The sequence below is a fragment of the Esox lucius genome, chromosome 3 (assembly GCF_011004845.1).
Source record: "Esox lucius isolate fEsoLuc1 chromosome 3, fEsoLuc1.pri, whole genome shotgun sequence".
NCBI classification, from domain to species: Eukaryota; Metazoa; Chordata; class Actinopteri; order Esociformes; family Esocidae; genus Esox; species Esox lucius.
Genome location: NC_047571.1, coordinates 13,557,627 through 13,583,402, shown reverse-complemented (window position 1 = coordinate 13,583,402; position 25,776 = coordinate 13,557,627). Strand labels below are relative to the sequence as shown.

General features: G+C 43.6%; 1 protein-coding gene across 5 annotated transcripts in view; it reads left to right on the top strand.

The window, feature by feature from the left end:
- col15a1b (collagen, type XV, alpha 1b) overlaps positions 1 to 25,776 on the top strand; it is a 37,242-nt gene that overhangs the window by 9,370 nt on the left and 2,096 nt on the right. The window contains exons 3-41 of one of the 5 annotated variants that reach the window (XM_010894097.4): positions 2,503 to 3,056; positions 5,995 to 6,069; positions 6,635 to 6,730; positions 10,615 to 10,738; positions 10,971 to 11,011; positions 11,125 to 11,316; positions 11,440 to 11,466; positions 11,547 to 11,609; positions 11,699 to 11,776; positions 13,363 to 13,422; positions 13,866 to 14,003; positions 14,185 to 14,274; positions 15,141 to 15,194; positions 15,280 to 15,315; positions 15,456 to 15,584; positions 15,884 to 15,943; positions 16,049 to 16,084; positions 16,182 to 16,223; positions 16,337 to 16,390; positions 16,512 to 16,547; positions 16,815 to 16,898; positions 16,991 to 17,056; positions 18,869 to 18,904; positions 19,160 to 19,222; positions 19,401 to 19,490; positions 19,582 to 19,617; positions 19,849 to 19,902; positions 20,004 to 20,060; positions 20,557 to 20,616; positions 22,146 to 22,187; positions 23,567 to 23,594; positions 23,748 to 23,822; positions 23,911 to 23,936; positions 24,032 to 24,130; positions 24,294 to 24,438; positions 24,606 to 24,670; positions 25,183 to 25,311; positions 25,443 to 25,547; positions 25,669 to 25,737. In XM_010894097.4, the coding sequence (XP_010892399.2) occupies positions 2,503 to 3,056; positions 5,995 to 6,069; positions 6,635 to 6,730; positions 10,615 to 10,738; positions 10,971 to 11,011; positions 11,125 to 11,316; positions 11,440 to 11,466; positions 11,547 to 11,609; positions 11,699 to 11,776; positions 13,363 to 13,422; positions 13,866 to 14,003; positions 14,185 to 14,274; positions 15,141 to 15,194; positions 15,280 to 15,315; positions 15,456 to 15,584; positions 15,884 to 15,943; positions 16,049 to 16,084; positions 16,182 to 16,223; positions 16,337 to 16,390; positions 16,512 to 16,547; positions 16,815 to 16,898; positions 16,991 to 17,056; positions 18,869 to 18,904; positions 19,160 to 19,222; positions 19,401 to 19,490; positions 19,582 to 19,617; positions 19,849 to 19,902; positions 20,004 to 20,060; positions 20,557 to 20,616; positions 22,146 to 22,187; positions 23,567 to 23,594; positions 23,748 to 23,822; positions 23,911 to 23,936; positions 24,032 to 24,130; positions 24,294 to 24,438; positions 24,606 to 24,670; positions 25,183 to 25,311; positions 25,443 to 25,547; positions 25,669 to 25,737 (3,314 nt within the window). Of the gene's footprint in view, positions 1 to 2,502; positions 3,057 to 5,994; positions 6,070 to 6,634; positions 6,731 to 10,614; positions 10,748 to 10,970; positions 11,012 to 11,124; positions 11,317 to 11,439; positions 11,467 to 11,546; positions 11,610 to 11,698; positions 11,777 to 13,362; positions 13,423 to 13,865; positions 14,004 to 14,184; positions 14,275 to 15,140; positions 15,195 to 15,279; positions 15,316 to 15,455; positions 15,585 to 15,883; positions 15,944 to 16,048; positions 16,085 to 16,181; positions 16,224 to 16,336; positions 16,391 to 16,511; positions 16,548 to 16,814; positions 16,899 to 16,990; positions 17,057 to 18,868; positions 18,905 to 19,159; positions 19,223 to 19,400; positions 19,491 to 19,581; positions 19,618 to 19,848; positions 19,903 to 20,003; positions 20,061 to 20,556; positions 20,617 to 22,145; positions 22,188 to 23,566; positions 23,595 to 23,747; positions 23,823 to 23,910; positions 23,937 to 24,031; positions 24,131 to 24,293; positions 24,439 to 24,605; positions 24,671 to 25,182; positions 25,312 to 25,442; positions 25,548 to 25,668; positions 25,738 to 25,776 lie in introns of all 5 variants that reach the window. The other 4 variants (XM_010894095.4, XM_010894100.4, XM_010894098.4 and 1 more) reach the window with 4 other exon arrangements.

The window sequence follows — 25,776 nt, the reverse complement described above, 5'->3', positions numbered from 1 at the left end:
GTTCTGGGACATGTAGATGATTCAGGTTAATTCTGACAAAAAAAAAAGTATGTTCATGTAGCAGTTAAATAATAACAGTTGTGCTACCGGTTCTTCACTAGGTTTGCACTATGAGTGAAGGAGAGCCAGTTCTGTGGGAGTTCTCAGTCATCCATTCATCATAATGGCTCTGAAATCGGGTTCACAGGAGGGTTCTAAAGACCCTGACATTGAGGCAGCAGTGCAGCTGTGGACATGGCGGTTCTCTCTTTTTGATGAAGTAGTATCAGGTGTGGGGGGTCTGTGACAGATTAGGCAGGGTGTTCCCCCACAGGCCGCTCAAGCTCACTAATGGTTGCTTTTTTTTTTTTTTTTTTACTTGGTCTAATTGAGACTCACTGTTGTTGAGGGGAGCAGACGGGCAGTTTACTTCCAGCCCCTTGGTCTCAAATAGTAAATCTGCATCACATGATATTATAATAACAGGATTAGAGCTGGCCAAGAGCCCTCCTAGAACCTAGGGAAATTGGGGTCTTAGTGTAAGTATTGGGTCAGGGCCTCTCCATTGCCCTGTGCTGGATTGTAAGGTGGGAGAGGAGAGAATGATAGATAGATAATGGAGAATTTGGGAAAGAGTCAGAAAGGGATGAGAGAGAGGGATGAGAAGCTTGAGGTGAGAGAGGAAATACATCATGTTGATCATTGGTTGATGAATTGAGCACCAGTTCTAGATACATCAGTTAGCAACATAGTCTCCCCTGACTGAACAAAAATACTATCATCATCCACCAGACTTCTAGAGTAGTCACTAGTCAAAGAGGAAATCTTCATGTCCAGGTTCTGCAAGCTCACAACCAAACAGGCGGTCCCTTTTGGAGTAAAAGCATGAGCTTCACGATAAATTACATCCTGTCTATTTATGTGTCTGAGATGTACCGTAGGTGTTTTGCTACGATGAGAACTTCTCTCCGCAATGTTTACGCACATCATCTGGCCGGGGAGTCAGTCTTGTCTGTCCACCCAGCTTTAAATTCAGCCCTAAACAGCAGCTTTGCTTCCCGAGTTCACTCAGCTCACTCAGAATGACGACCTACTACTTACAATAGATTTACGTCCCAAAGCAAGAACACACATTTCACATGGAAAATTTAATTAAATTAAATTGGCATTACTATGTAAAAAAAAATGAGCAGATTCCCCTTTTTGGGTGGCATGCTTCCGCCTTAGTGTTTTTCTTGACCTGCTGATGGATGTCATTCTGTGATCCCACTAATACGTTGGCTTAGTTCTGGCAGTGGGTGGCTTGTGTGACTCAATCAGTGTTTGGGTAAAGCGGCTTGTTGTGGGGAGAATTTGTTCCAAGTGGAGGATGTTCAAAGTTAACACTACCTCCTCTCCAATCATCATGTTTTAGATTACAGAGCCAATCAGAGCCCATGTCTAGCCTAGAGGCCTAGATCCCAGGTCCATTGATGTTAAAACGTGGCAAAACTGAGTGGAACCAAGAACCTTGTTGGAATGTTGGGGTGAGAGTGGTCGCCACGGGAGATGCGCTGCATTTCGGGAGGGGGTGGTGGCGAGTGGACGTTTGGGGATCAATCCATCTCAGCTAAACCCTCTTCCTCAACTACAAAGATAGGCCTTCAATCCCAATTAAAGGCTTTCTACCAAGCGTCTTTAGGATGTGTTGTGGAGGATGAGGACGGGGCCCTGGTGGAAGAGGGTTGGCCCTGAGCCAGGGACGAACGCCTAAAGGGTTTGTTAGGTGCCGTGATGAATGAGGATTTGTTTGGGAAGGGTCCAGTGCAGGCAAAATCGAGACGTTCTAATCTTTTGATATTTCCTCACTGAAATGCCAAAACAACCTTGGGAGAATAACGTTGAAGACTATTTTCAGAGCTGTTTTTCAGAACGATTTATTTTTCATAATGTAACAAAGGATGTCAAAGGAAGGGCTCTAGATTATCAGACATTCAGGTCTGTTTACATTATTAGTAACGTCAACATAATCAGACAGAAGAGGCTCTGAAAGATACATGTTTGTATATCCAGTATACTGTATAAATAATGTATATACTTTATTAAATACGAACACGCACAATGTTGTTTTGGCTGATTGCAGAATAAATTGCGAAAGACTGCATGGAACTGTAGAGCCAGTTAATGTAGAATGTGATATGTTTTGTACTATGTGTGGCTATGTGTGCTTTCTACCACAAGACCATGTCGAATTGATTGAGATGATAGTCAGTTTCAGATGAAATATTCCCAACAGACTAGTTACACTGGAGGAGTTCCAGCAATGTTCACAGACTTGGGGGCTAAAATTGCAGATTGTGACCTATGGTGACATAATGGGATATCGATGAGGAATTCGATTTTATCGTGGTGAATACAGTTAAGTTGATGACAGACAATCCTGTTATCTGTGCTGTATGCCTAGAAGGCAATGTCTTCCACAGAGATTTCTGTACCAGCGTATACATGTGGCCCTGATCACCGCGTTGTATTTCCTCATCACAGAACGTAGGTCAATGGGTCATCTAGACCTGACCGAGTTGATCGGCGTGCCCCTACCGCCCTCCGTCGCCTTCATCACCGGTTACGAGGGCTTCCCGGCCTACAGCTTCGGTCCTGACGCCAACATCGGACGCCTCACCAAGACCTTCATGCCCGACCCTTTCTTCAGGGACTTTGCCATTATCGTGACCGTCAGGCCCAGCAGCCGGCAGGGAGGGGTGCTGTTCGCCATCACCGATGCCCAGCAGAAGGTGGTGCAGCTGGGGCTGGTGCTGACAGCTGTGGAGGACCAGACCCAGAGGATTCAGCTCTACTACACCGACGGGAGCCCAGGGTCCTCACACAGCCGGCAGGTGGCGTCCTTCAAAGTGCCTGACATGACGAACACATGGACACGCTTCACGATGTCACTGCAGGATCAGGAGGTGCGCCTCTACATGGACTGTGATGAGTTCCACTCGGAGACCTTCAAGAGGAGCAGACAGCAGCTCAGCTTCGAGCCCAGCTCGGGTATCTTTGTGGGCAGCGCTGGAGGGACAGGCCTGAAAAGGTTTGTGGTAAGTCGATGGTTCCCCACAGCTGCTGGCTATATTTCACAGCTTTTCACTGTAGGTTTTATATTTCCTTACACACACTCTCCCTCTTTCTCTCACCCTACCTCTCTCTTTCTAGCGCTCTCTCCTGATTGTCTACCGTGTTAGCGTGAACATCAGTCCATTTGCATGACAGCAGAGTAGAAGGTCACCTGTGTTAAATAGATTGTTCAACTGACTGAAAACGTTCAACCCTAATTACTCTTGGAAGTCTTCCTGGATAGAAGAACCTGTTAAATCAGGTATTCTGAACCTATGAGGAAGCCCTTGATTGGGTGTGGCAACATTTGCTATGCCAGACATGTTTAATATGTATTTATCTGTAATGACACAAAAATCTGGTGATGATTTAGGCTACAAACATGCTAGCAGATAAAACGTAGGGAGTTGAGCCTTTTTGTTTTAGACAGGACAGTAAGACGGAGAGGCTAGATTGACAGGTAGGATGGGCACAGACAGTTCTGTTATAGTCTGTTGATCACAGTTTTTCTGAATGAGCTCATTTAAACTTCTATAAAACATCCTGGGATTTGACAGCTTTGCTAGGAGACAGACATGATCCAAGGCTAGCAGGAGGTCCGGGCGGACTGTCTGAGGGGAGATGCTGTATCAGTAAGCCTTGTTGAGTCAACAGAAACATCTGTCTGTACGCTCAGCTCAAGGTCATGGTCATGTTTCCTAAGGTGTTTATGCCATTCTCCTCTCCTCTGGAACCAGACACTCTGGGCTTTCCTTACAGAGGAAGTAGCCGGGATTTGAGTCTGGTCTAGCCAAAGCAACATCTCACATCATCCACCCCGCACCTCTGGAAGAGTTATTGATCTGTTATAACTAATGGTTGGGTTTGATGTTGCTAGTTTGATTAGGAGAAAAACTTCCCATACAGTCCAGTTCAGTTAAAAATAAAAATAAACGCTGAGAAAGGGAATGTGATTGGGACTTTATTTCGGCAGTGTTCTTTATTAGGGTGCTGCTGCCAGTCGAGAGCAGTCCGCTGACCGAGATGGTACCGGCCATGTGTGTGTTTGGGAAAGTGGTTTCTATGGTGACGGCAGGAAAGTGGGCAGCTTTTTCTTTTGTTGTTGTGAGGCAATTTTGGAGACTGGCCAGAAAGGCCTGAGAGAACCACAGAGGTAAAGAAACAGTCAGTCAGAGCAGAGAGGCGAGAGTGGCAGGGAGGGAGAGAGGCAGGGAGGGAGAGAGGCAGGGAGGGAGAGAGGTATGGAGGGAGAGAGGTATGGAGGGAGAGAGGCAGGGAGGGAGATAGGCAGGGAGGGAGAGAGGCAGGGAGGGAGAGAGGCAGGGAGGGAGAGAGGCATGGAGGGAGAGAGGCATGGAGGGAGAGAGGCAGGGATGGAGAGAGGCATGGAGGGAGAGAGGCATGGAGGGAGAGAGGCAGGGAGGGAGAGAGGCAGGGAGGGAGAGAGGCAGGGAGGGAGGGAGGCATGGAGGGAGAGAGGCAGGGAGGGAGAGAGGCAGGGAGGGAGAGAGGCATGGAGGGAGGGAGGCATGGAGGGAGAGAGGCAGGGAGGGAGGGAGGGAGGCATGGAGGGAGAGAGGGGGGAGGGAGGGAGTTGCAGGGCACAGTGGAGTCTCATGCTGGGTGATACAATACTTCTGGGTCAAACTCCCTGCCAAGAGATGGTTCTGACCCTCCAAAACCAGACGGGACAAAGCTCTGAGTTTTGTTCTTATGCAGCTTTGGTTTGTTTATTCTGTCTCTTTTTCTTGTGTTTTGTCACTTTTTATCTCTCTGTTATATCATGTTTTCACAATGTTTGCTGTGTTCTGTATATCACATCCTGTACTGATTGATGAATAATGACTTGTTAACCCATAAGGATGAATTTTTATCAAGCATTTCTTTCAAGTTTCAACGTTTATTTGTCAAATGCTCTGAACTACACAGCTGCATTCTGCACAATTAAATTCTTGTGACATGGCCCCCGACAACTACATAGTGAGAGTTAAGAAGAAGAATATATAAGCAAAAATATTGCTAGACAAAAAAAATTCTGCACAAATATACATAACACTGTAAACTAGCAGCAGTTTAAAGAAAAGAGTACTGTAAACTAGCAATTATTGAACATTTAGATATGGCAAGTATGTCAGTAATACACATAACAGTGTAAATTAGCAGCAGTTGGTAGAGTTATTGATTTTTATAGATACATATGATTGTAATAAGCTAATGAATGGTGGCATAGCACACTACAACCACGTAGTGAGAATTCAGGAGGAAAGTGTATACACTGCAAAAATATACCAAGAAGATAAAGCAATATTATATATAACACTGTGCACAAGCAGCAGTTTAAAAAGAGTACTGTAAACTAGCAGCAATATTGGCAGTAGTATCAAATATTATACATATGGCAAGTATGGCAGTAATAAACATAAAAATTCAAAGTTTGCATTTTGAAATGTATTTGAATATGTCCATGTGTACGGAACACTGTACATTAATTCATAAAAAATATATTTATATATTTCTTGGCCATTTTTTATTATATTTCTTTTTTTTGGGTCATTTTTGGGATATGGGAATTCACTTAACTGGATGGCTTCTATTCTGATGCTCGTTGCCAATGTTTTTGTCATGATCATGATCAGGGGCTTTCTCTGTCATGTCTTCAAATGACAAGGCTGTGTACCAGTTAACACGTTTCAGGCCATTCACTCAAAAGTAATAGTTGGGACTGAAAAGTTTATGAGTTTGTGTCGGGAGGCCAGTCCCTGTCAAATGATTTGCAGGCTAAAAGGGGCTTAACCATGTGGTCTCTGTATAAACAGCCCGTTTAAACATTTTTGTACTATAAAGGTGTGACTCGTTTTCTTTTTCTCTCACGCAAGGTTTTGGGACAATAATCACATGTCGGTTTCTTTAACCATTGTGCAGGGCTCCATCCAGCAGCTGGTGATCACACCGGACCCCAGAGCAGCAGAGGAGCAGTGTGAAGACGATGATCCCTATGTGAGTTTCAGAACACCACCTGAATAGGTGCACACTCAGTCCCATAGATATCTACTGGTCCCTTGCTTTGAGCTCCTGACATACCAGAGGCCTTTCGGCCACTAAGATTGAGCATCTGGCTCACAAGACAGATTCGTCCACAGCTTGGCTTTGCATAAAGTGTGCTAATGGCTCCCTCTAGTGAACGTGTATTTGTATTTTTATGCCCACCATAACTGGCTCAGAGAGTTAACCTTAATGCCTCTCTTACTTCATTGAAATGATGTAGCTGCCACTGTGCTCATTTTGTTTGCCTAAATTACGTTAATGAAGAGATCCCTCCAGTCGTTAGCGAGGGAAATGCTACTTATGTTGCATGTCAATTGATTTTATTACACCATTATTTAACTAAGTAATTAATTAAGTAATTCAGTTGAGAATAAATAATTATTTTCTTAAACAACCTGACCAGTTGTAAAACACCACAAGATAACACACGGAATCACATAAATAATGTTACAAATATGAATAGCCTTCATACGGAGATAAAATGAGAGAAAGACCATTGTTGTCTTCTGTTTACAAGGCTTCTGGAGAAGGCAGTGGTGATGACTTGTTGGAGGACCGTGAAACAGAGGCTGAACTGAGGAAAAACACGGAACGAAGAAAAGAAACAGCCCAGGTAAGTGAGTGGAACAATCGTCATGCGGGTGTACAGTGGCATATGGTCGGTGAAAGAGAACACAAAGACCGCTGGGTGGGTGGAAGTGAGACAGAGAACGTCAGGACAGCTTCAAAGACAGATATTCTCAGTGCGTTTTAGGCACCAAGGCGCTGTGTTGTCTAGGCAACACAACAACAAGGACTGTTATTGGACCAATCATTTACAGTACAAAATCATTTGACATGTAGAGAAACATATTTTGTCTGAAACATCATGTTCAAGCAATGTTGATACAAAACACAGACAGGTACTGAACGCAGGACGGTATGTAATCCATTAGGCAGGTTCAGTGCTCTTTACCCAGGAATTAGCTAAGTAACCATTGCTCCGTACTCCAGTATATCTGTACCTGTGTTTGTTCTGTCAAACTGCATTTGTTTTTTTGGGAGCAGAAATAAGCCATTTACTTAGTTACCCCGGGGTTTTTATTCCGGCCTTTGATGTATATGTTAGGTCTGGCGGTAGCAGTGGATGTTTTTCCGGAAAAAGTGGCCAACCCTCATGTTCCCATTAGTAGGAAATCAACACAGATGCAAGACTGCACTTATATTCCCTTGGGAAAACATTGCTTTTGTTTTCTCTCTGTCTTCCGTTCCAGGAGTGCTTCACATTCCTTATCATCCTCCCACCACTGGACTTTGAGTTTCACAACCTGATAGAACCTTACCCTACAACATGCATCTCTAACTGAAACATGTACCCTACAACATACATCTCTAGCTGAAACATGTACCCTACAACATACATCTCTAACTGAAACATGTACCCTGCAACATACAGATCTGACAGAAACATGTACCCTACAACATACAGATCTGACAGAAACATGTAACCTACAACATACATCTCTAACTGAAACATGTACCCTGCAACAAACAGATCTAACAGAAACATGTACCCTACAACATACAGATCTGGCAGAAGCATGTACCCTACAACATACAGATCAGACAGAATCATGTACCTTACAACATTCAGATCTGACAGAAACAAGTACCCTACAACATACAGATCTGACAGAAACATGTACCCTTCAGCATCAAGATCTGACAGAAACATGTACCCTGGAACATACAGTTCTGACAGAAATATGTACACTACAACATACAGATCTGACAGAAACATGTAACCTACAACATACATCTCTAACTGAAACATGTACCCTGCAACATACAGATCTAACAGAAACATGTACCCTACAACATACAGATCAGACAGAAACATGTACCCTACAACAAACATCTCTAACTGAAACAAGTACCCTACAACATACAGATCAGACAGAAACATGTACCCTACAACATACATCTTTAACTGAAACATGTACCCTACAACATACAGATCAGAATGAAACATGTACCCTGCAACATACATCTCTAAATGAAATATGTACCCTACAACATACATCTCTAACTGAAACATGTACCCTACAACATACATATCTAACTGAGACATGTAACCTGCAACATACAGATTTGACTGAAACATGTACCGTACAACATACAGATTTGACTGAAACATGTACCGTACAACATACAGATCTGACAGAAACATGTACCCTACAACATACAGATCTGACAGAAACATGTACCCTGCAACATACAGTTCTGACAGAAACATGTACCCTACAAGGTACAGATCTGACAGAAACATGTACCCTACAACAAACAGCTCTATCTGAAACATGTACCCTGCAAATACATATCTGACAGAAACATGTACCCTACAACATACAGATCAGACAGAAACATGTACCCTACAAGATACAGATCTGAAAGAAACATGTACCCTACAACATACAGATCTGACTGAAACATGTACTGTACAACATACATCTCTAACGGAAACATGTACCCTAAAACATACATCTCTAACTGAAACATGTACCCTACAACATACAGATCTGACAGAAACATGTACCCTACAACATACATCTCTAACTGAAACATGTACCCTACAACATACAGATCTAACTGAAACATGTACCCTACAACATACATCTCTAACTGAAACATGTACCCTACAACATACAGATCTAACTGAAACATGTACCCTACAACATACAGATCTGACAGAAACATGTACCCTACAACATGCATTTGTAACGGAAACATGATATCCAAGGGGATGGTGTATCCATGTAATGTCTGTGGATGATTCGTGGAATAGTTGTCGTAACTGGTCCTGCTGTAGCTCTTCCACATGGCTCATGGGAGTGGAGCTCTCATTACTGCTGCTTTTGCTTTTAAAACCTTTCCACTTGATATCTCTGGAGGACACCTGGAATAGGTGTCGGAGACGCTCCTCTGCCGCCTCTCCCTCCTCATGCGTGGGCTGTGAGGACCTCTCCTCACCTTCTATCCTGCCTCCCTTGCCTCATCCCCTTGATGGTGTGTTCTCCATCTCAGTTTGGGTCTCCTGCGCCAGGGCTCTGAGTGTGCCAGCACCTGCTGTGTATTTCCACACTCCTCGTTCCTCCACAGACAACCGAAGAGAGGGTATTCACTCCTGCACGTGGAATAGCACCATACGAGCAGGGGCTAACGCTGCGTGTCCCGGCAAAACTGGGAGTTTCGGACCCCCCGTCAGGGTCTGGGGGTGGCAGAGGGCCCAGTGGGCATAGATCCATCTACTATAGGACAGTTTTTGGTAAAATACACAAAGGCTTGGCATCTGGACATTTCCATGTTTTCCAGAAAGCACTTTCTGTCCGCTGGTAAAAGGAATTTCAACTTTGTCTCTCTCTGCTTTATCTTCTCGGGCCGTACCCACCTGACGTTTTTTTTGTTGTCATAATAGGGCGATAGCCTTTTAGTGAACAGGTAGGTTTTAATGCTCTGTACTAATAGCTCAACAGTGAGTTTAGCTTGCCCTACAATACGTTGAATGTGTACTGGAAATTCCTTCAAACACTTGCCTCTAACATAGCCTCTGTACCTCGGCTGGGATCCAGCCACACGCTTACCAGAGATTGTATAGATGGCAACTATAGGATTCCTCCTCCATGTATGGACAGGGGTTGGTCCATGTCCCTGGGATTGAGGTGGTATCTGGACAGGATTTCACCCTTAAGGTGTGGGGCCAACATTCAACCTGTTACAAATGGTGGAGGATGCAGGCATTCGGAGAGGTGTGGCCACGGAATGATTCGACGGGTCTCCCGGCTCCATGGATACACACGCCCATTGGGATCTAGATGGTGTCAGCTGGTTACAGTCACCACAAGGGTGAAATCCTGGGAACAAAAGACATACAGAATCCTGCGCAGCATTGTAATAGAAGAGTAGAATCAGATTAAATGTCTTCTGTTTTTCTGTATTTTCCAAAATACAGTTAATTCCAAATAAGGTAACCGGTCAGCCAAGAAAATAAAAGGTACAAGCGAAACATCTGCACAAGATCAGATACAGCAAAAGGAACTTAACGAGGCTAGAGGCAGTGACACTGAATTTAATGTGTGGAAAAAAGTTGATTGAACCCAGCTGTAGATACTTTATAAGTGTTCTGTTGGTTGGCTCTTCCCCAGCTTGTCGCGGTACTGCAACACCAGTATACCATCGTTGTTTAACTGTTGGAGATAGAGACTATATTAAACAAACAGAGTAAAGAGACTGTGGTAACAGACTGTAATGAACAGATAAAAATATAAGGGAGAACAGGTAAACAGACAATGGTAAATGAATGATGTTGACTGGTTCGTTTACAATGAGCTCTGTTGTAGGACGCAATTAGAAACTAGCATTAAATCGCAATCCAATAGGGCATCTTAGGAATGACGTGGAATGGCCTGCTCTTTCTTGCTTTCACTGTTTCTCTCCATCTCCTAATTGTTCTCCCTCTAGCCTGAGGACATGCTGAGCCGGCCAGTGCAAGCCCCGCCCACAGAGTCTCCAGAGATGGAGCTAGATGAGTCCTCGGGTCACCTGACTGCCACAGAGCAGTCTCATCAGGAAATGCTGCTCAAAGGTGGGAAAGGCAGGTTCTTCATGCTCTTAACTATTCATATTAGGGAATTGCATTACAGAATAACTTAATTTCAATTGCCTAGAATTTCTGTAAAAAGTTTTTAGATCTTCCTTAGCATTGATCAGTCTTAAGTCTGTCTCTCATTGGCTAATATTGTTAGTGTAATACATAAGCTCTCCCTCATCAGTTAAATAGGTACTTATTCTTATTGGTGTCTGCTTTTTGCTCTCAGAACCCAACCAGATAGAGGAGCCAGGGGAAAGATCAGGGGATGTAAGTTATAGCTCAGACATTTTCTTCCTCAAATCTTGGTTTGTTTTGTATCTTTACTGTTATTCCGAATGTAATTAATCTTCTTGTACAAAATTCTTGGTGCTGATGTTCAGGAAAGGCCACTTAGCCATGGACAGAAAGGAGAGCAAGGAGATCCTGGGCCTATGGGTCCTGTTGGGCCCCCGGGGCCCTCAGCTCCCTCTGAGGATAGTAGTTCTGGACACGGCAAGCCAGGATCCAGGGGCCCTCAGGGGTTGCCAGGGCCAACAGGGGCCCCTGGGGTGCCAGGGAAGGATGGACAGCCAGTGAGTTTTGCATCATCATAAGGTCCCATTGCTCTGTGATAGTAGTAAATGTTTGGTTATGTTTTCTAGAACCTTCACTTGAACAGACTGAAAGAATACATCATTTTTTTGTGTGTGTTTCAGGGAAGTAAGGGTGAAGACGGAAGCCCTGTAAGTAAATCTTGTCTTTGTACTTTACTATCATACACTACCAAAATGCTGTCTCTTCAGATATGACCTAATCCCTACAGGGACTAAGAGGACCTCAAGGTGTCCCAGGTTTGGCAGGGGAGGTTGGAGTCAAAGGGGACAAGGTACAGTAATAAAATGTGTTCGAAAAATGTGTATATTCTATGTGTGCATGATAGGCAGTTAGTTTTAACCTGTACCCTCTCCTGTGAAGGGGGACCCAGGAACAGGCTTACCAGGGCCCCCAGGCCCCCCTGGACCCCCTGGACCCTTCAGATCACACAGTGTACCGGTGGGTATCAATCATTGTAAAATCTGGGAAATATTCGGTGGACCTGGTGATCAAATGGCATGTGTGTTACAATTCATTACGTTTATTTATTATGCAGTGAGTCTACGCACAATACTCCATAATGACAAAGCAAAACAATTTGTGTGAGGAATTTGTGCTAATTTATTGAAAACTAAAAACATGCACACTATCGTTCAAAGGTTTGGGGTCTCTTAGAACTGTCCTTGTTTTTGAAAGAAAAGCATTTTTTGTCCAATAAAATAGCATCAAATGGATCAGAAATACAGTATAGACATTGTTAATGTTGTAAATGACTATTGTAGCTGGGAATTATCCATTTTCAATGGAATATCTATATAGGCATACAGAGGCCCATTATCAGCAAACTTCACTCCTGTGTTCCAATGGCACGTTCTGTTTGCTAATCCAGGTTTATCAGTATAAAAGGCCAGTTGATCAATACAAAATCCTTTTGGGATTAAAACTGTTGTACTGATTAAAAAAGCAATACAACTGGCCTTCTATACACTTGTTGAGTATGCAGCGTCAGCAATTGTGGGTTAAATGGCAGAAAGCTGGCCTTCTAGGCAGAGTTCTTCCTCTGTCCAGTGTTTGTGAGATAGTTGCAAAGAAAAATCTGAGATAGTTGCAGAGAAAAATCCATATCTCAGACTAGTCAATAAAAAGAAAAGATTAAGATGGACTAATGAACACAGACACTGGACAGAGGAAGAACTCTGCCAAGAAGGCCAGCATCCCGGAGTCGCCTCTTCACTGTTGATGTTGAGACTGGTGTTTTGAGGGTACTATTTAATTAAGCTGCCAGTTGAAGACCTGTGAGGCATCTGTTTCTCAAACTTAACACTCTAGACATGTGTTTTTCCTCTTGCTCAGTTGTGCACCAGGGCCTCCTACTCCTCTTTCTATTCTGGTTAGAGACAGTTTGTGAGTTCTGTGAAGGGAGGACTACACATTGCTTCAGAGAAACTGAAGCTCTGTTAGATTGATCATTTTGTTCTAGGTCGCCTCAGTGACCAAGACCCTTCTTGCTGTGCCTTTTTAAATCATGTCCAATCAATTAAATTTGCCAGGAGTGGACTTTTGAAGGATGATCAAAGGACACAAGGTGCATCTGAGCTTAAAATGGAGTGTCATTGCGTTTCTAGAATGTAATGAATAAAGGTTCTGAATACATTTGTGCATCAGATATTAGGATTATTCATTTTTCGATAAATTGGCAAAAAAGGGTTTTCACTTTTAGATTGATAGCAAAAATAAATATTTAATTCAATATATAATAGAATATAATTCAGTATATTAAGTGAAGGGTTCTGAAAACATTCCAAAGTCACATTTTCCATCACATTTTCATAGTGAACATTGGTTTAAATGACAAAATAAGACTCAACTGTTTCTAACCTGTTGAAAGCGACAGAGCAACACACTCCCCAAACAACCTGCCACGTTGCATGCCTGAATCTGAGCTCTTCATTTTGGGACAGTTGCTTTTAGAAGGGCTTGGCCATTTCATTAGGTTGATCTTGTGACTCTTTGCCTATACATTCCTTTTCTTCTTTGAATTGCAGTATGGAGAGGATGCAATCGGCTCTGGCTTTGGGGACGTTGACGATACAGAATATATTAGAGTAAGAAAGTTCTGCTCTATCTGTTATTTTGATATTTTTCTCTTAAAAATGAGTGGAGTATTCAAGCCTCTTACTTTCAGCCTGATCTCATAAGCTTTCATAACTGTATTTGAAATCACATATTTCTGTAAGCTTGGGAGATCAGGCTGGTTGTTTGAATTTAGGCATTGTTAGACGTGTACTCTGGTATCCTTTATCCAGCAGATGGTGGTCTTTATTCTGACCTTCTTTAGTCCATAGGGCAAAAACACATGGTTTCCCAAACACAGTCCCAGGGCCTCCCTGAGTGCACATTTGATTTTTTGAAAAAATGTAAAGCTTGAGGATGAGTTGATTATTTGAATCAGCTGTGTAGTGCTAACGCAAAAGACAAGTGCGTCCCTGGGAGACCCTGCTATATAGTGATGTGATAGTTTTAACTGTAGGTTTTCTCACCCTCCTAGGGCCCCCCTGGTCCTCCTGGTCCTCCAGGTCAACCTGGCCCTGCTGGACCCACCCGATCAGAGGACATATTCCCTGGACAGCCTGGTCCTCCGGGAGCACCTGGTAGAGACGGACAAGTTGGGAAACCTGGACCTCCAGTGAGTTCTCTTTCTGTCCTTTGCTATTCCTAAGAGTCATTATTGATGTTTTCACCTGCTGATGTTCCAGTTATAGTTTTGTATTTTATATGTTGTTTAGACTTATATGTGGATGCATGACTTGTAGTTGACCAGTCTGCTGCTGTGATTGACATGACTGCCCCCATGACCTTTGTTTCAGGTGATTGAGGATTGGTATAGTGGTTCTGGCTCGGGTTCTGGCTCTGAGTTTGGCTCTGGGCTGTTGGCCTCTGGTCTTGGTTCAGGCGAGGTATTGCCCTGGTTCTTTTACCGAACCAGTAGGCATGAAAAGGCAGACTGTTCTCTACAACCATGTTTTCTAACAGCGTGACCCATTTAACTGACTATGTGTGTGTGTGTGTGTGTGTGTGTGTGTGTGTGTGTGTGTGCGTGTGTGTGTGCGTGCGTGCATGTGTGTATGAATATTTTACTTTACTTGTTTGGACCAAAATTCCCACAAGGATAGTAAAACTAAGAGAATGTGACCTTGTGGGTACATTTTGCCAGTCCCCTTGTGGAGAGAAAGCTTTTTTCTGCATACTGGGTTAGCCATCTATGAGGTCCTTAGGGGCTATGCTTTTAGGCCATTCTTTCAACCCAGGTTGATTTTAACTGCCTTGGTGGACATTAAGCTTGAGCAGCTGTATGTGCTTCATACATCAAACATGGTCCAGCTACACTGGGGAGAACCTGCCTTTTTCAGTATGTCTGTTATGTGCGGGCTTTCACTAACTGCATTTAACCAGCTTGCCCATTATTCTTATGCTGGATGTGCCACATTGGTCCCGTAGGAATGGCAAAAGGGACAACGGTGGGACTTGGCGGCTATGATTAATTACATTTTCTGGGGGTTAAAAACTATTTGGACACGATACTGAAAATAAACTAGCTTTGTTGGATTCAGTACAATAACACCTATTTTTGTTTAATTATAACAAATATTTTTGTCTTCATTTATTGTTATGGTGAGAAACATTTTATCTTCGGCAACAGTGTTTATAATATCCACTATCACTCCAATGAAACTAGCCAGTCTTGGTCATGGTTAATAGTCACTTGTGTTTAGGAGATTGAAAGGTCAGTTGTGACATCACCTCACTCTGCTGTTGATTCTAGGGTCCTCCAGGTGTGGTTGGCCATGTCGGGCCAATGGGGCCTAAAGGTCGGAAGGTAAGTCCAGTTTCTCTGGAGGGTTTTGTTCACATTTTCCAAGGGAACTTAGCTGATTACTCTAACATGTCTATTCCTCACATAGGGTGAACAAGGACTAGCTGGATCAAATGGGCCTACGGTATTTCTTAACCATCTGACTTGAAAGTTATCAAATCTAAAACGCGTTCTTTAAACACTGAGAGCTACATTCCTAATCATGCTGCTTGAATTTTTCATTGTTAAGTCAAGTCAGTTAAATGGTCCTATTCTTCCTGGCAGGGGGAATCTGGTGACCCAGGGCTGCCAGGAACTACTGGACCAAGAGGACCAGAGGGGAAGAAGGGTGACCCTGGACCTCGAGGCCCACCTGGCCCCCCTGGACCCCCAGGAAGACGATACTTTGTCGAGGTGCTCTTCTTTGTATTCACAAAACATCTAAAAGTAGCTCCTAACCTGCCTGATTTAGGAGAAACTCTTCAAAATGAATGGGCATGTCAGTCCAATTTTAGGACTCCTAAACTTTTGGTCTAAGTGAATAGGTTTTAAGAGGAAACTCTTATTTGGGAACTTACTACTGCTGCCAGATAAGAATGTTTTGCGAATATGGGTCCTGTTCACTTCACTGTCGAGTCATTTTTCTATCACACTGTTGTCTGGTTTTATTTCTTGATTGTGAATGTAACACTGTGGCATGTTGGTGCTTGCAGGACCTTGAGGGTTCTGGGAAGAGTGACCTGTTCCTTGGTGCAGGAGTCCAAGGCCCTTTGGTGAGTCAGCGTGGGTGTGTGTGTCACCTGGGCTTTTGAAGTACTGCATGTTGTATTTCCCACAGAGTTTCCATGAGAATAACGCTTGTCTTCTGTCTTCTGTAGGGTCCTCCTGGTCTTCCTGGCCCAGCAGGACCAAAGGTAGGACAACAAACATGGAAAATCACTAGGCTGTAGGAACAATTTGCTCAGTTGTAAATGTGATCCTGTTGTTTATCCTGTCTGCTTTCTGACAAAGGGTGATAAAGGGAAAGATGGGACTCCTGGGTTGTCAGTGAAGGTTGGTTGCATTTCTCTCAAACCATCTTTTAGTATTAGTTTACATGCACGGTTTTGTCTGCCCTGTACATTGCAGTGTTTTCCTTTCTTCACCTTTGGTCTGTTTCTTTTCAGGGTGAGCCTGGCGATCCAGGACATGAGGGACTTGCTGGACTTCCTGGTGCCAGGGTCAGTATTGATCCAGAATAAGCCTCATGCCGGGCCTATAGTACAGTAAACTTTAAATGTGCACCTAAACCTCCTACTGTGACACTGATCCACTGTGCTGTGTGTGCTGGTCTCACTGCAGGGACTGAAAGGAGACAAAGGCGATCCAGGACCGAAGGTACTGTATGTTGGTGTTAGAAAAAGGCTCCAAGACAACTCAGATGTGGGTTGTTCTAGAAGCCTCTTCTGTTGGTTACCAGACAGACGCTGAGCCAGTTTAACACGGCAGTAACATAATCTGGCAGCTCCAGGATTGTCATAAAAGGAACAATGTGATCGACGCAGATGCAGCATATGTGTTTGTGAATGGAGCGTTTCAAATGGCTGGCGTGGATGTTGTGTTGCGTTCATGGGGGTGTGCTAACACTGTTGTGCATTCTCCCAGGGGGAGTGTGGACCTGATGGGCTCAGTCTGCCTGGTCCCCCCGGTCCTCCCGGCCCTCCAGGACCCATCGTCAACCTGCAAGATGTATGTAAAAAAAAAAAAGAGTTACAAATACATTAGGAGGGCTGTTGTTTTTGTAAAACTGCAGCTGCAATTTATTATATGTTCACCTTCAGCTCCTCCTGAACGATACAGAGGGCCTGTTGAACTTCACAGAGATCCGTGGGCCACCAGGTCCAAGGGTGAGTAGGGCAATGCTCATTCGTCTTTCAGAAACTAGCCCAGTATACTGTATTTGAATGGTAGAGTCCATTCTTCTCTACATTGAGTAGGATAGTTGCTGGAGCATGGAACATCAATACACATTGAGTCAGTTTGATTTTATTGTCATGTCATGCATGAGCAACAACACTAAATCATAATCTGTCAAATGTGTGACGCTGGAATGTCCTGTTTTTAAATCCTCTATGTCTATTTGTTAGGTTCTTCTAAGGGTCAGCCTGACCACATAACAAAGCATTAATGCAGCCCAAATACATACTTGTTACAGAATAAATGTAGGTTATATCAGGATAATTATTAAGCTTTTGAGGAAAGGTGTCCCTTTCATGATAGCATATTCATCAGGCACTCCAATTATGAGAACATATCATGAGTGAGATAAAATACCATACAAGGAGATATAATATGACTTTAGCAGTGCATTTAAAAGGAGGAGTGTATCCTGGCTGGGATGAAACATTTGAAAGCCCCATCTCCTTGGATAAAATGTTTTTCTACACATTTTGTCATGTGTCAGAAGTGTGTTAAATTGTTGCAAGTGTAAATCTAAGAAATACATGAGATATTTCAGGGGGGATCAAAATATTGGCACACATTTCTAAAAGTATGTTTCAGGGACTGTGTGTAGATATGTGTCAAGAAAATACATTTAATCAATTATATATGTAGTCAGTAACACAACAAAATGTGGAGAAAGTGAAGTGGTCTGAGAATTTTCAGTACGCAGTATATTTCTGACTAATTTCAGAAGCCACTGACATACTGAAAACACTGTATCACCAAAAGTATGTGGACATCCTTACTAATTATTGGGTTCAGGTGTTTCAGCCACACCCATTGCTCACAGGTGTATAAAAACCTGCAAATAGCCATGAAATCTCCATAGACAAACACTGGCACTACAACTAACCATTGCTCTATATTAATGCCCATGGTTTTGGAATGGAATGTGCAATAAGCTCATATAGGTGTGATGGTCAGGTGTCCAAAAATGTCAAAAAGTATTCAGACCCTTTATTCAGTACTTTCCAAAAGGGCTATTGGCAGAGTTTTTGGGTATGCCTCTATCAGCTTTGCACACTTGGATTTGGGCAGTTTTTCATATTATTCCTTGTAGAACTTCTCAAGTTCTGTCAGACTGGATGGAGAGTGTCGGTGAACAGCACTTTTCAAGTCTCACTCTTGACCGGGTCAGTCAAGGACATTCACAGACTTGCCCCGAAGCCATTCCAGCGTTGTATTGGCTGTGTATTTGTGTTGTCATGCTGAAAGATGAATTGTAGCCCTAGTCTGAGGTCCTGTGCGCTCTCGATCAAGTTTTTGGACTGTCATGGTGAATGGTATGAATAGTTATATACATACGAGATATTTCTGTTTTTTATTTTCAGGCATTGCCTGTTGTGTGTAGACACCATTAACTTTCTATATATATATAGAGAGAGAGAGGTCTGGACTGCACTTTGTGTAGTACTGCCTTGGACCCCCAGGGGTCTCTGCCCCCCAGTTTGAGAACCCCAGGGATATGGAATGCATATGCTTAGCCTACTTACATATTGTATGGTTGCACTTTCTTGAACATAATCATATCAGGTCTAAAGCTTGTTGCACTGATGCATTGCTGCTTTTTTTATGTGCGTATGCTTTGAGATTGTAACCAACAAATGTTGCAAAGCCACTGCATGTTACTGTATTAATGCATGTGATTTGACAGCTATGCTAATCCTGTCCCGCTACCTGCCTGTGTGTGTGTGTGTGTTTGTTGCATGTCACAGGGCCCTGAAGGCGATCCTGGCAGAGCAGGATTCCCTGTAAGAGCAATTCCATTCCTAATAAGTGATAACCCCATTTATTCATACAGCATGTGATGTATACTTATGTAATACCCTAAAGACCATGCTGATTCAATTTTGTCTTTGCTGCCAAATGAGGAAGATGGGTAGGTTCCTTATCATAATGGGAGGAGTGTAGTTCACAATTAAATGTACTTTTTTGCTTAAACACCCCAGTATTCTTTCATATATTTGTCTTGTGTGTCCATCATTAATCCTGTAATCTTTGCCCAGGGCCCACGAGGACCAAAGGGTAACATGGGTAGTCCCGGTCTTCAAGGCCCACTAGGAATAAAGGTAACCTAAGAGGAAGCTCTCAGTCTTTGTGTTAACTGGCCTTGGCTTACATCCATACTCTGTGAACCTGACGTACTGTACCACCGTACATAATGACAGGGGACATTCTCTTTACCATGTGTTTCTATGACCTAACCAAGACCTGAGGATGTCATTATTATGTTTTTCCTTGTCAAAGGGTGCAAAGGGGGATCCTGGTGTCACAATCGCTGCTGATGGCACTGTGTTGACAGGTATCAGGGGCCCTCAGGGGCCAAAAGGAATTAAGGTGATGTCTTGTTTTACCTGTAAAATATTATTGTGTTGGTAGTGGTTGTATTGGGATTCATTTTCTGACTTTGTCCTGGTGCTTTTCACAGGGTGAGCGGGGGTTCCCTGGGGCTGCTGGTATCATGGTAAGTGCTCAAAGTCTTGTGAAATAAATATTGTTTTACATTTGTGTAAAACTGTAAACAATCTGAAACAACTGTAAACATGAACTAAGGCTGGTTTCCCAGAGAGATGTCAAGCCTTGTCCTGCATTAAAAGGACTTTCAATGGAAGTTCTTCGTTGAGCCTACTAGTCCAGGACTCTGCCTAGGGAATGGAATATATTTTAGAAATAATGCAGTGTTTTATTTTATCAGGGACCAGTTGGTCCACCTGGACAAAAAGGAGAATATGGATTCCCTGGTCGACCGGTAAGTGTGTAGGGTTTTTATTTGTGTCGGGCATTTAAGATGAGTGTCTGGTCTGTCACCTGACCAAGCCCTGTGTAAGTGTTGGTCTTTGTCTTCCTTAGGGACGACCTGGAATGGCAGGCGCAAAGGGAGACAAGGGAGATGCCGTAGGTCTACCAGTAAGAACCGCTATCTTGAAACTAGCTTTTAGGGGATTACAGTACCATCAGCAAACGGTTAAAGAAGTTCGGTGTCAAGTCTCTGTTGCCATTAGCTAACCAATCGCTGTGAAAGCTAATGGGTGATGCAAACGATCCATTATCACCCAGGGAGACACTGTCAGCAGGAAATTGACATTGCACTTTAGCAACTCTGTTGAGGCGGCTTTGGTGTCTGCAATTCTACCTGAGGTTGTCAAGTGTGTGAGCATGCCCTCATGGGCCTTTAACCCATGACACCTCCCGGTTCAAAGAGCCGTAAGTAAAAAGGCAGAATGGCACGGCTGTCACTTAGGGGGGCTTCCAGTGGTCTTCAGCTCTCTGTAATTTGGTGGGAGTTGTTGTCATGACACAGGGCCGTTGATACAATTAAATATGACACCATTGGGAGAAGAAAGAACAAGGGGGAGGGGAGACTGAATATAATGACTGACTGAATTGTGTGTGTGTGTTTCAGGGATCTCCCGGTCTCCCCGGACCTCCCGGTCCTCCGGGCCCAGTCACAGGACTCAACGGAGTAAGTATAGTAGGACTGGATGAGGTTACATTCATCAACCACTGTCACTGCTGTTTGTCTACTAGAATTAGTATCCACTGTGGATGCAGAAAGTATTTTAACTTAATTGCAATGAACATAAGGTTGTTTCCATACTCACTGGATACAACCAAATTAGAATAACAAAATGAACTGTAGTTTGTCTCCAGTGGTGTCCAGTGATTGTCAACACAGCAGGTGATCCTTTACTGGATTTCCAGATGCCATCAATGATGGTACAGTGAGGAGAACAAGTATTTGATACACTGCCGATTTTGCAGGTTTTCCTACTTACAAAGCATGTAGAGGTCTGTAATTTTTATCAAAAATCCAGAAAATCACATTGTATGATTTTTAAATCATTAATTTGCATTCTTTTGCATGACATAAGTATGTGATCACCTACCAACCATTAAGAATTCCGTCTCTCACAGATATGTTAGTTTCTCTTTAAGAAGCCCTCCTGTTCTCCACTCATTACCTGCATTAACTGCACCTGTTTGAACTTGTTACCTGTATAAAAGAAACCTGTCCACACACTCAATCAAACAGACTCCAACCTCTCCACAATGGCCAAGACCAGAGAGCTGTGTAAGGACATCAGGGATAAAATTGTAGACCTGCACAAGACTGGGATGGGCTACAGGATAATAAGCAATGTCCAGGCCCGTCTGAAGTTTGCCAATGACCATCTGGTTGATCCAGAGGAGGAATGGGAGAAGGTCATGTGGTCTGATGAGACAAAAAAAAAATCCACTCACCGTGTTTGGAGGAAGAAGAAAGATGAGTACAACCCCAAGAACACCATCCCAACCGTGAAGCATGGAGGTGGAAACATCATACTTTGGGGATGCTTTTCTGCAAAGGGGACAGGACGACTGCACCGTATTGAGGGGAGGATGGATGGGGCCATGTATCGCAAGATCTTGGCCAACAACCTCCTTCCTTCAGTATGAGCATTGAAGATGGGTCATGGCTGGGTCTTCCTGCATGACAACGACCCGAAACACACAGCCAGGGCAACTAAGGAGTGGCTCCATAAGAAGCATCTCAAGGTCCTGAAGTGGCCTAGCCAGTCTCCAGACCTGAACCCAATAGAACATCTTTGGAGGTAGCTGAAAGCCTGTATTGCCCAGCAACAGCCCCGAAACCTGAAGGTCCTGGAGAAGGTCTGTATGGAGGAGTGGGCCAAAATCCCTGCTGCAGTGTGTGCAAACCTGGACAAGAACTACAGGAAACGTATGATCTCTGTAATTGCAAACAAAGGTTTCTGTACCAAATATTAAGTTCTGCTTTTCTGATGTATCAAATACTTATGTCATGCAATAAAATGCAAATTAATTACTTCTAGATTTTTGTTTTAGATTCCGTCACTCACAGTTGAAGAGTACCTATGATAAAAAATTACAGACTTCTACAACTTGCAAAATCAGCAGTGTATCAAATACTTGTTCTCCCCACTGTATGGTCAACATTAGCCTGATGTCATTATTTTCCTCTGAATCTTGAAGACAGTTTTTCCGGTCCGTCCCAGACCATTCTGCAAAACACCAGTAAGTTTGTGTTTAAGGCCCCTTTGAGCCCCTTTGAGCCCCTTTGGGTGTGGTGGCGCATGAAAGTCCATGGGCTCTTACCCCTAACAGGTAGACCCTTTCTCCCCCTCCCCCTGTCTGCGGCTGTTCTCTGTCGTCCTCTGTATGTCCTGGGTTAATGCTGGTCCTCACTGCAGTATGAAGCTGGCTCCTGCTCCCCCGCAGGTCATAAGGTCATATCTGACATAATAAAGCCACTTTACAGATTAACAAAACTGTCTTGTCACAAACACTTTAATACATTGCAGTCCATAAGTATGGTACAGCGAAACGAGGTGTGTTGTTTTGGATAGGTACTCCAGCTCATTCTTTGAAACTGAAACATTTCAACATAATATTACATTAAGTTGACAGATTTAGTACTTGGATGCAAATCCTTTGCATTTGAGGACTGGCTGATATCTGCCCAGCCATAGACGTCACCAGATGCTGGGTGTCTTCCTGGTGATGCTTCCTGTTCCTGTTTGTTTTGGAGCATTTTGCCTTCACTCATGTCTTCAGCAAGTGAAACACTTGCTCAGTTGGATTCAACTGACTTCTTGATTGTAAATCAAGAATATTCCATATTTTCCTACAGTTACTTTTGTTCTCTACTTTCCTCTTGACATCACTCCGGTACATGTTTAAGTTTTTCCAATCCATCCTCAATATTGGAAAAAGCTATGTTGGCTCTTTTTGGTATTTTTCATACAAAAAGTGCTTGAATATAGAGCCAAAAAACAACACACCTGTCACTGTCCAGATACTTAAGGACCGCACTGTACATCAATTCTGAATAGATTAATTCAAACCTGTGAGTCTCCTGTCGACTTAATGCTTAAAATGGTATACATATCCTGGAGAGATGGAAGAAATTTGTTCCTGGTAGTGTGTTCCTCTTCCTTAAAGCCCGACTCTTGGTGTAGCATGGTGGAAGGTCAAACCCCTGGCATGTTGCTGTTGCATGTGGTTCATTTGTTGAGTTGTAACCATGACGCTCAGGCTAATTCCTAATCTTCTAGATGACCATCCAAAAGAAAAACATTCAGCGACATCCTTACAACCTCTCGCGCTCCTTGTCCACATTTTGTGTTTAACTGGCGTGTGCAAAGCTGACAGGGATGTTTTAACACTGTCATTGATTACCAATAATACGTCTCCGTTTACATTTCCAGACTTTTGAGGGAACTGAAACAGCTCATTGTGTGAATAGGATGTAACAGGTTTTATATTGTTGATTACTTAGGGGATTTGGATATGGTTGTGATCATTTTATATTTTAACCACGTTGTATGTGATGTCCTTTCACAATAACCTTTTACTGAAATAACAGCACCGCTGTCGTACCATTTTGTTTCTAGGTAAATGGTAGTAAGGGATTAATTCAAGGTAAGTAACCAGATATTCCATTCCACACAAGACAAACCAAATAATACTGTGATAATGAATTACAAAGAGGATACAAGTTGATCAGGTTTCCAGCACTTGTTTGTGGAGCCAGATTTCCACCCAGTGGTCTCATAGACCTGTATATCCATAAAGGTGTCAGGAGAGGAAGTGGAGGCACGAAAGGGGAAAAGGGAGATGCTGGACTACCTGGAACGCCTGGAAAATCAGGTATGTGCATTGTGGGGATCAATTTCTACTCATATAGACGTGTTGCACTAGATACTGTGGTAATACATGTGTATGTCTTCTTCCTCAGTTGATGTTCTTCCACAAGGATTTGTGGTGAGCCTTTCCATTAACTTCTTTAATAAACTTGTTTTATAATGTCATTTTGTTCATTATCACAGTCTAACTCAACCCAACTGTTTGTTCCTCAGGGAGAGAAAGGGGACGTGGGATATAAAGGAATGAAAGGAGAGAAGGGTGATGCTGGGTTACCAGGTCCCCCAGGTCTGCCTGGTAGATCAGGTCTTGTGGTGAGTAATTCCAGGCTCCAAATGAAGTTTTGTTTGGTACTGTAAATGGAGATCCATAATCATTTCTATACTGTTTCAAAAATAATGTTTAACACCACTGACTAATGTAAGTATGAAAGTGTCTCTGACTATTCTGTTTGAAATACACTATTTACGTATTTAGGGGCCAAAAGGGGAGTCCATTATTGGCCCCGCTGGTCACTCTGGAGCTCCTGGTGAACCAGGGATCCCTGGTTTCGGACATCCTGGCCCACGGGGGCCCCCTGGACCTTCGGGGCCCCCTGGACCTCCCCCCATCTATGGCTCCGGTAACTATTCAATCACTGTGTTCTCACTAAAATACCACGTTTTAATCTTGGCCTTGATGTCATGCTTTAGTTGAGGCTGAGTTTCATGTGTATACATTCATTTGACAGTGTTGTAGACCTACAGTACACTGCTAATCCTTTCACTGGATGACTGCTGTGTTTCACAGCTGTGAGTATTCCAGGCCCACCTGGGCCCCCCGGTCCTCCTGGGATCACAGGCTATAAAAACCCGGTAAGACAACCAGCAGGCTATTTCCTTAGAATGAATAATGAATTAAACCACCCATTTTGTTCTGGAAGGATAATGTGTTCATTATGTGTGCATCATTTTTAAGTAGAATCATTATCATACATTATCAGTGATTTTGGGCACATGGGGCACAAATCAGCACACACATTTTTACAGGATCCCTTTTTGTCTCGTCAGTACCACTTTCACAGCCAAACATCACAGTGTGCATCGTTAATACATGTATGTAATATGGTGGTTGGTTGGTGTATATTTGACATGTTAGTCATTCAGCCCTTATCCAGAGCAACTTACAGTAGCTCATATTTCTGACCTGCTCCCGTGTTGGAATCAAACCCGTTACCTCTGGCATTACATGTGCTGTGCTCCGCCAGCCGAGCTGCAAAGGGATCTACACACTGACAGGAAACCGGCGTGGGTGCAGTGTTTCATGTGTGTCCTCCACAGTTATTCCTTAGAGATTCCTAAAGCAGGGTCCTCTCTACTCGCCACAGGTGACCATATACAGGAACACCCACGGCCTGATGAGGGAGAGCCACCTCACTGCTGAGGGCTCCATGGCCTATGTCCTTGACAAAGGGGAACTTTACCTCAGATCCAGAGATGGCTGGCGTGAAGTTCAGGTACCGCCGGCTCTTACAATCCCACAATCTCCCCGTGATGACTCCGTTAGTGAACTGCCCCTTCAGGCGGCCAAAGTGGCAGGTCTTCAGAGAATGTGCTTAACTCAGCGATGTGCTTGTCGTGTCACCAGCTTGGCGAGTTGGTCCCTTTCCCAGAAGAGACCCAATCCTCCACAGTGTCCCAGGCACTGAGCAGACCGGGAGATCTCAGCCAACCCCAGCGGCCCCGCAGCCAGGTGCCGTGAAGACAGTGACTCGCCCCCCGCCGTGGTTCCTCTAACCCCCACTTCTGTCCACGGGGAACGTGCCGGTCGTGTCTAATAACATGTGTTGCTGTGCTTGTGTCTCTGGTTCTAGGAACTGGTTGGGACCAGCTACGTTCCTAACCACAATGTCCTACCACATACAATACACTCTACACCGGGGGTAACGGTTCATTTCCTTCGTCCCACTCAGCTGCAAATA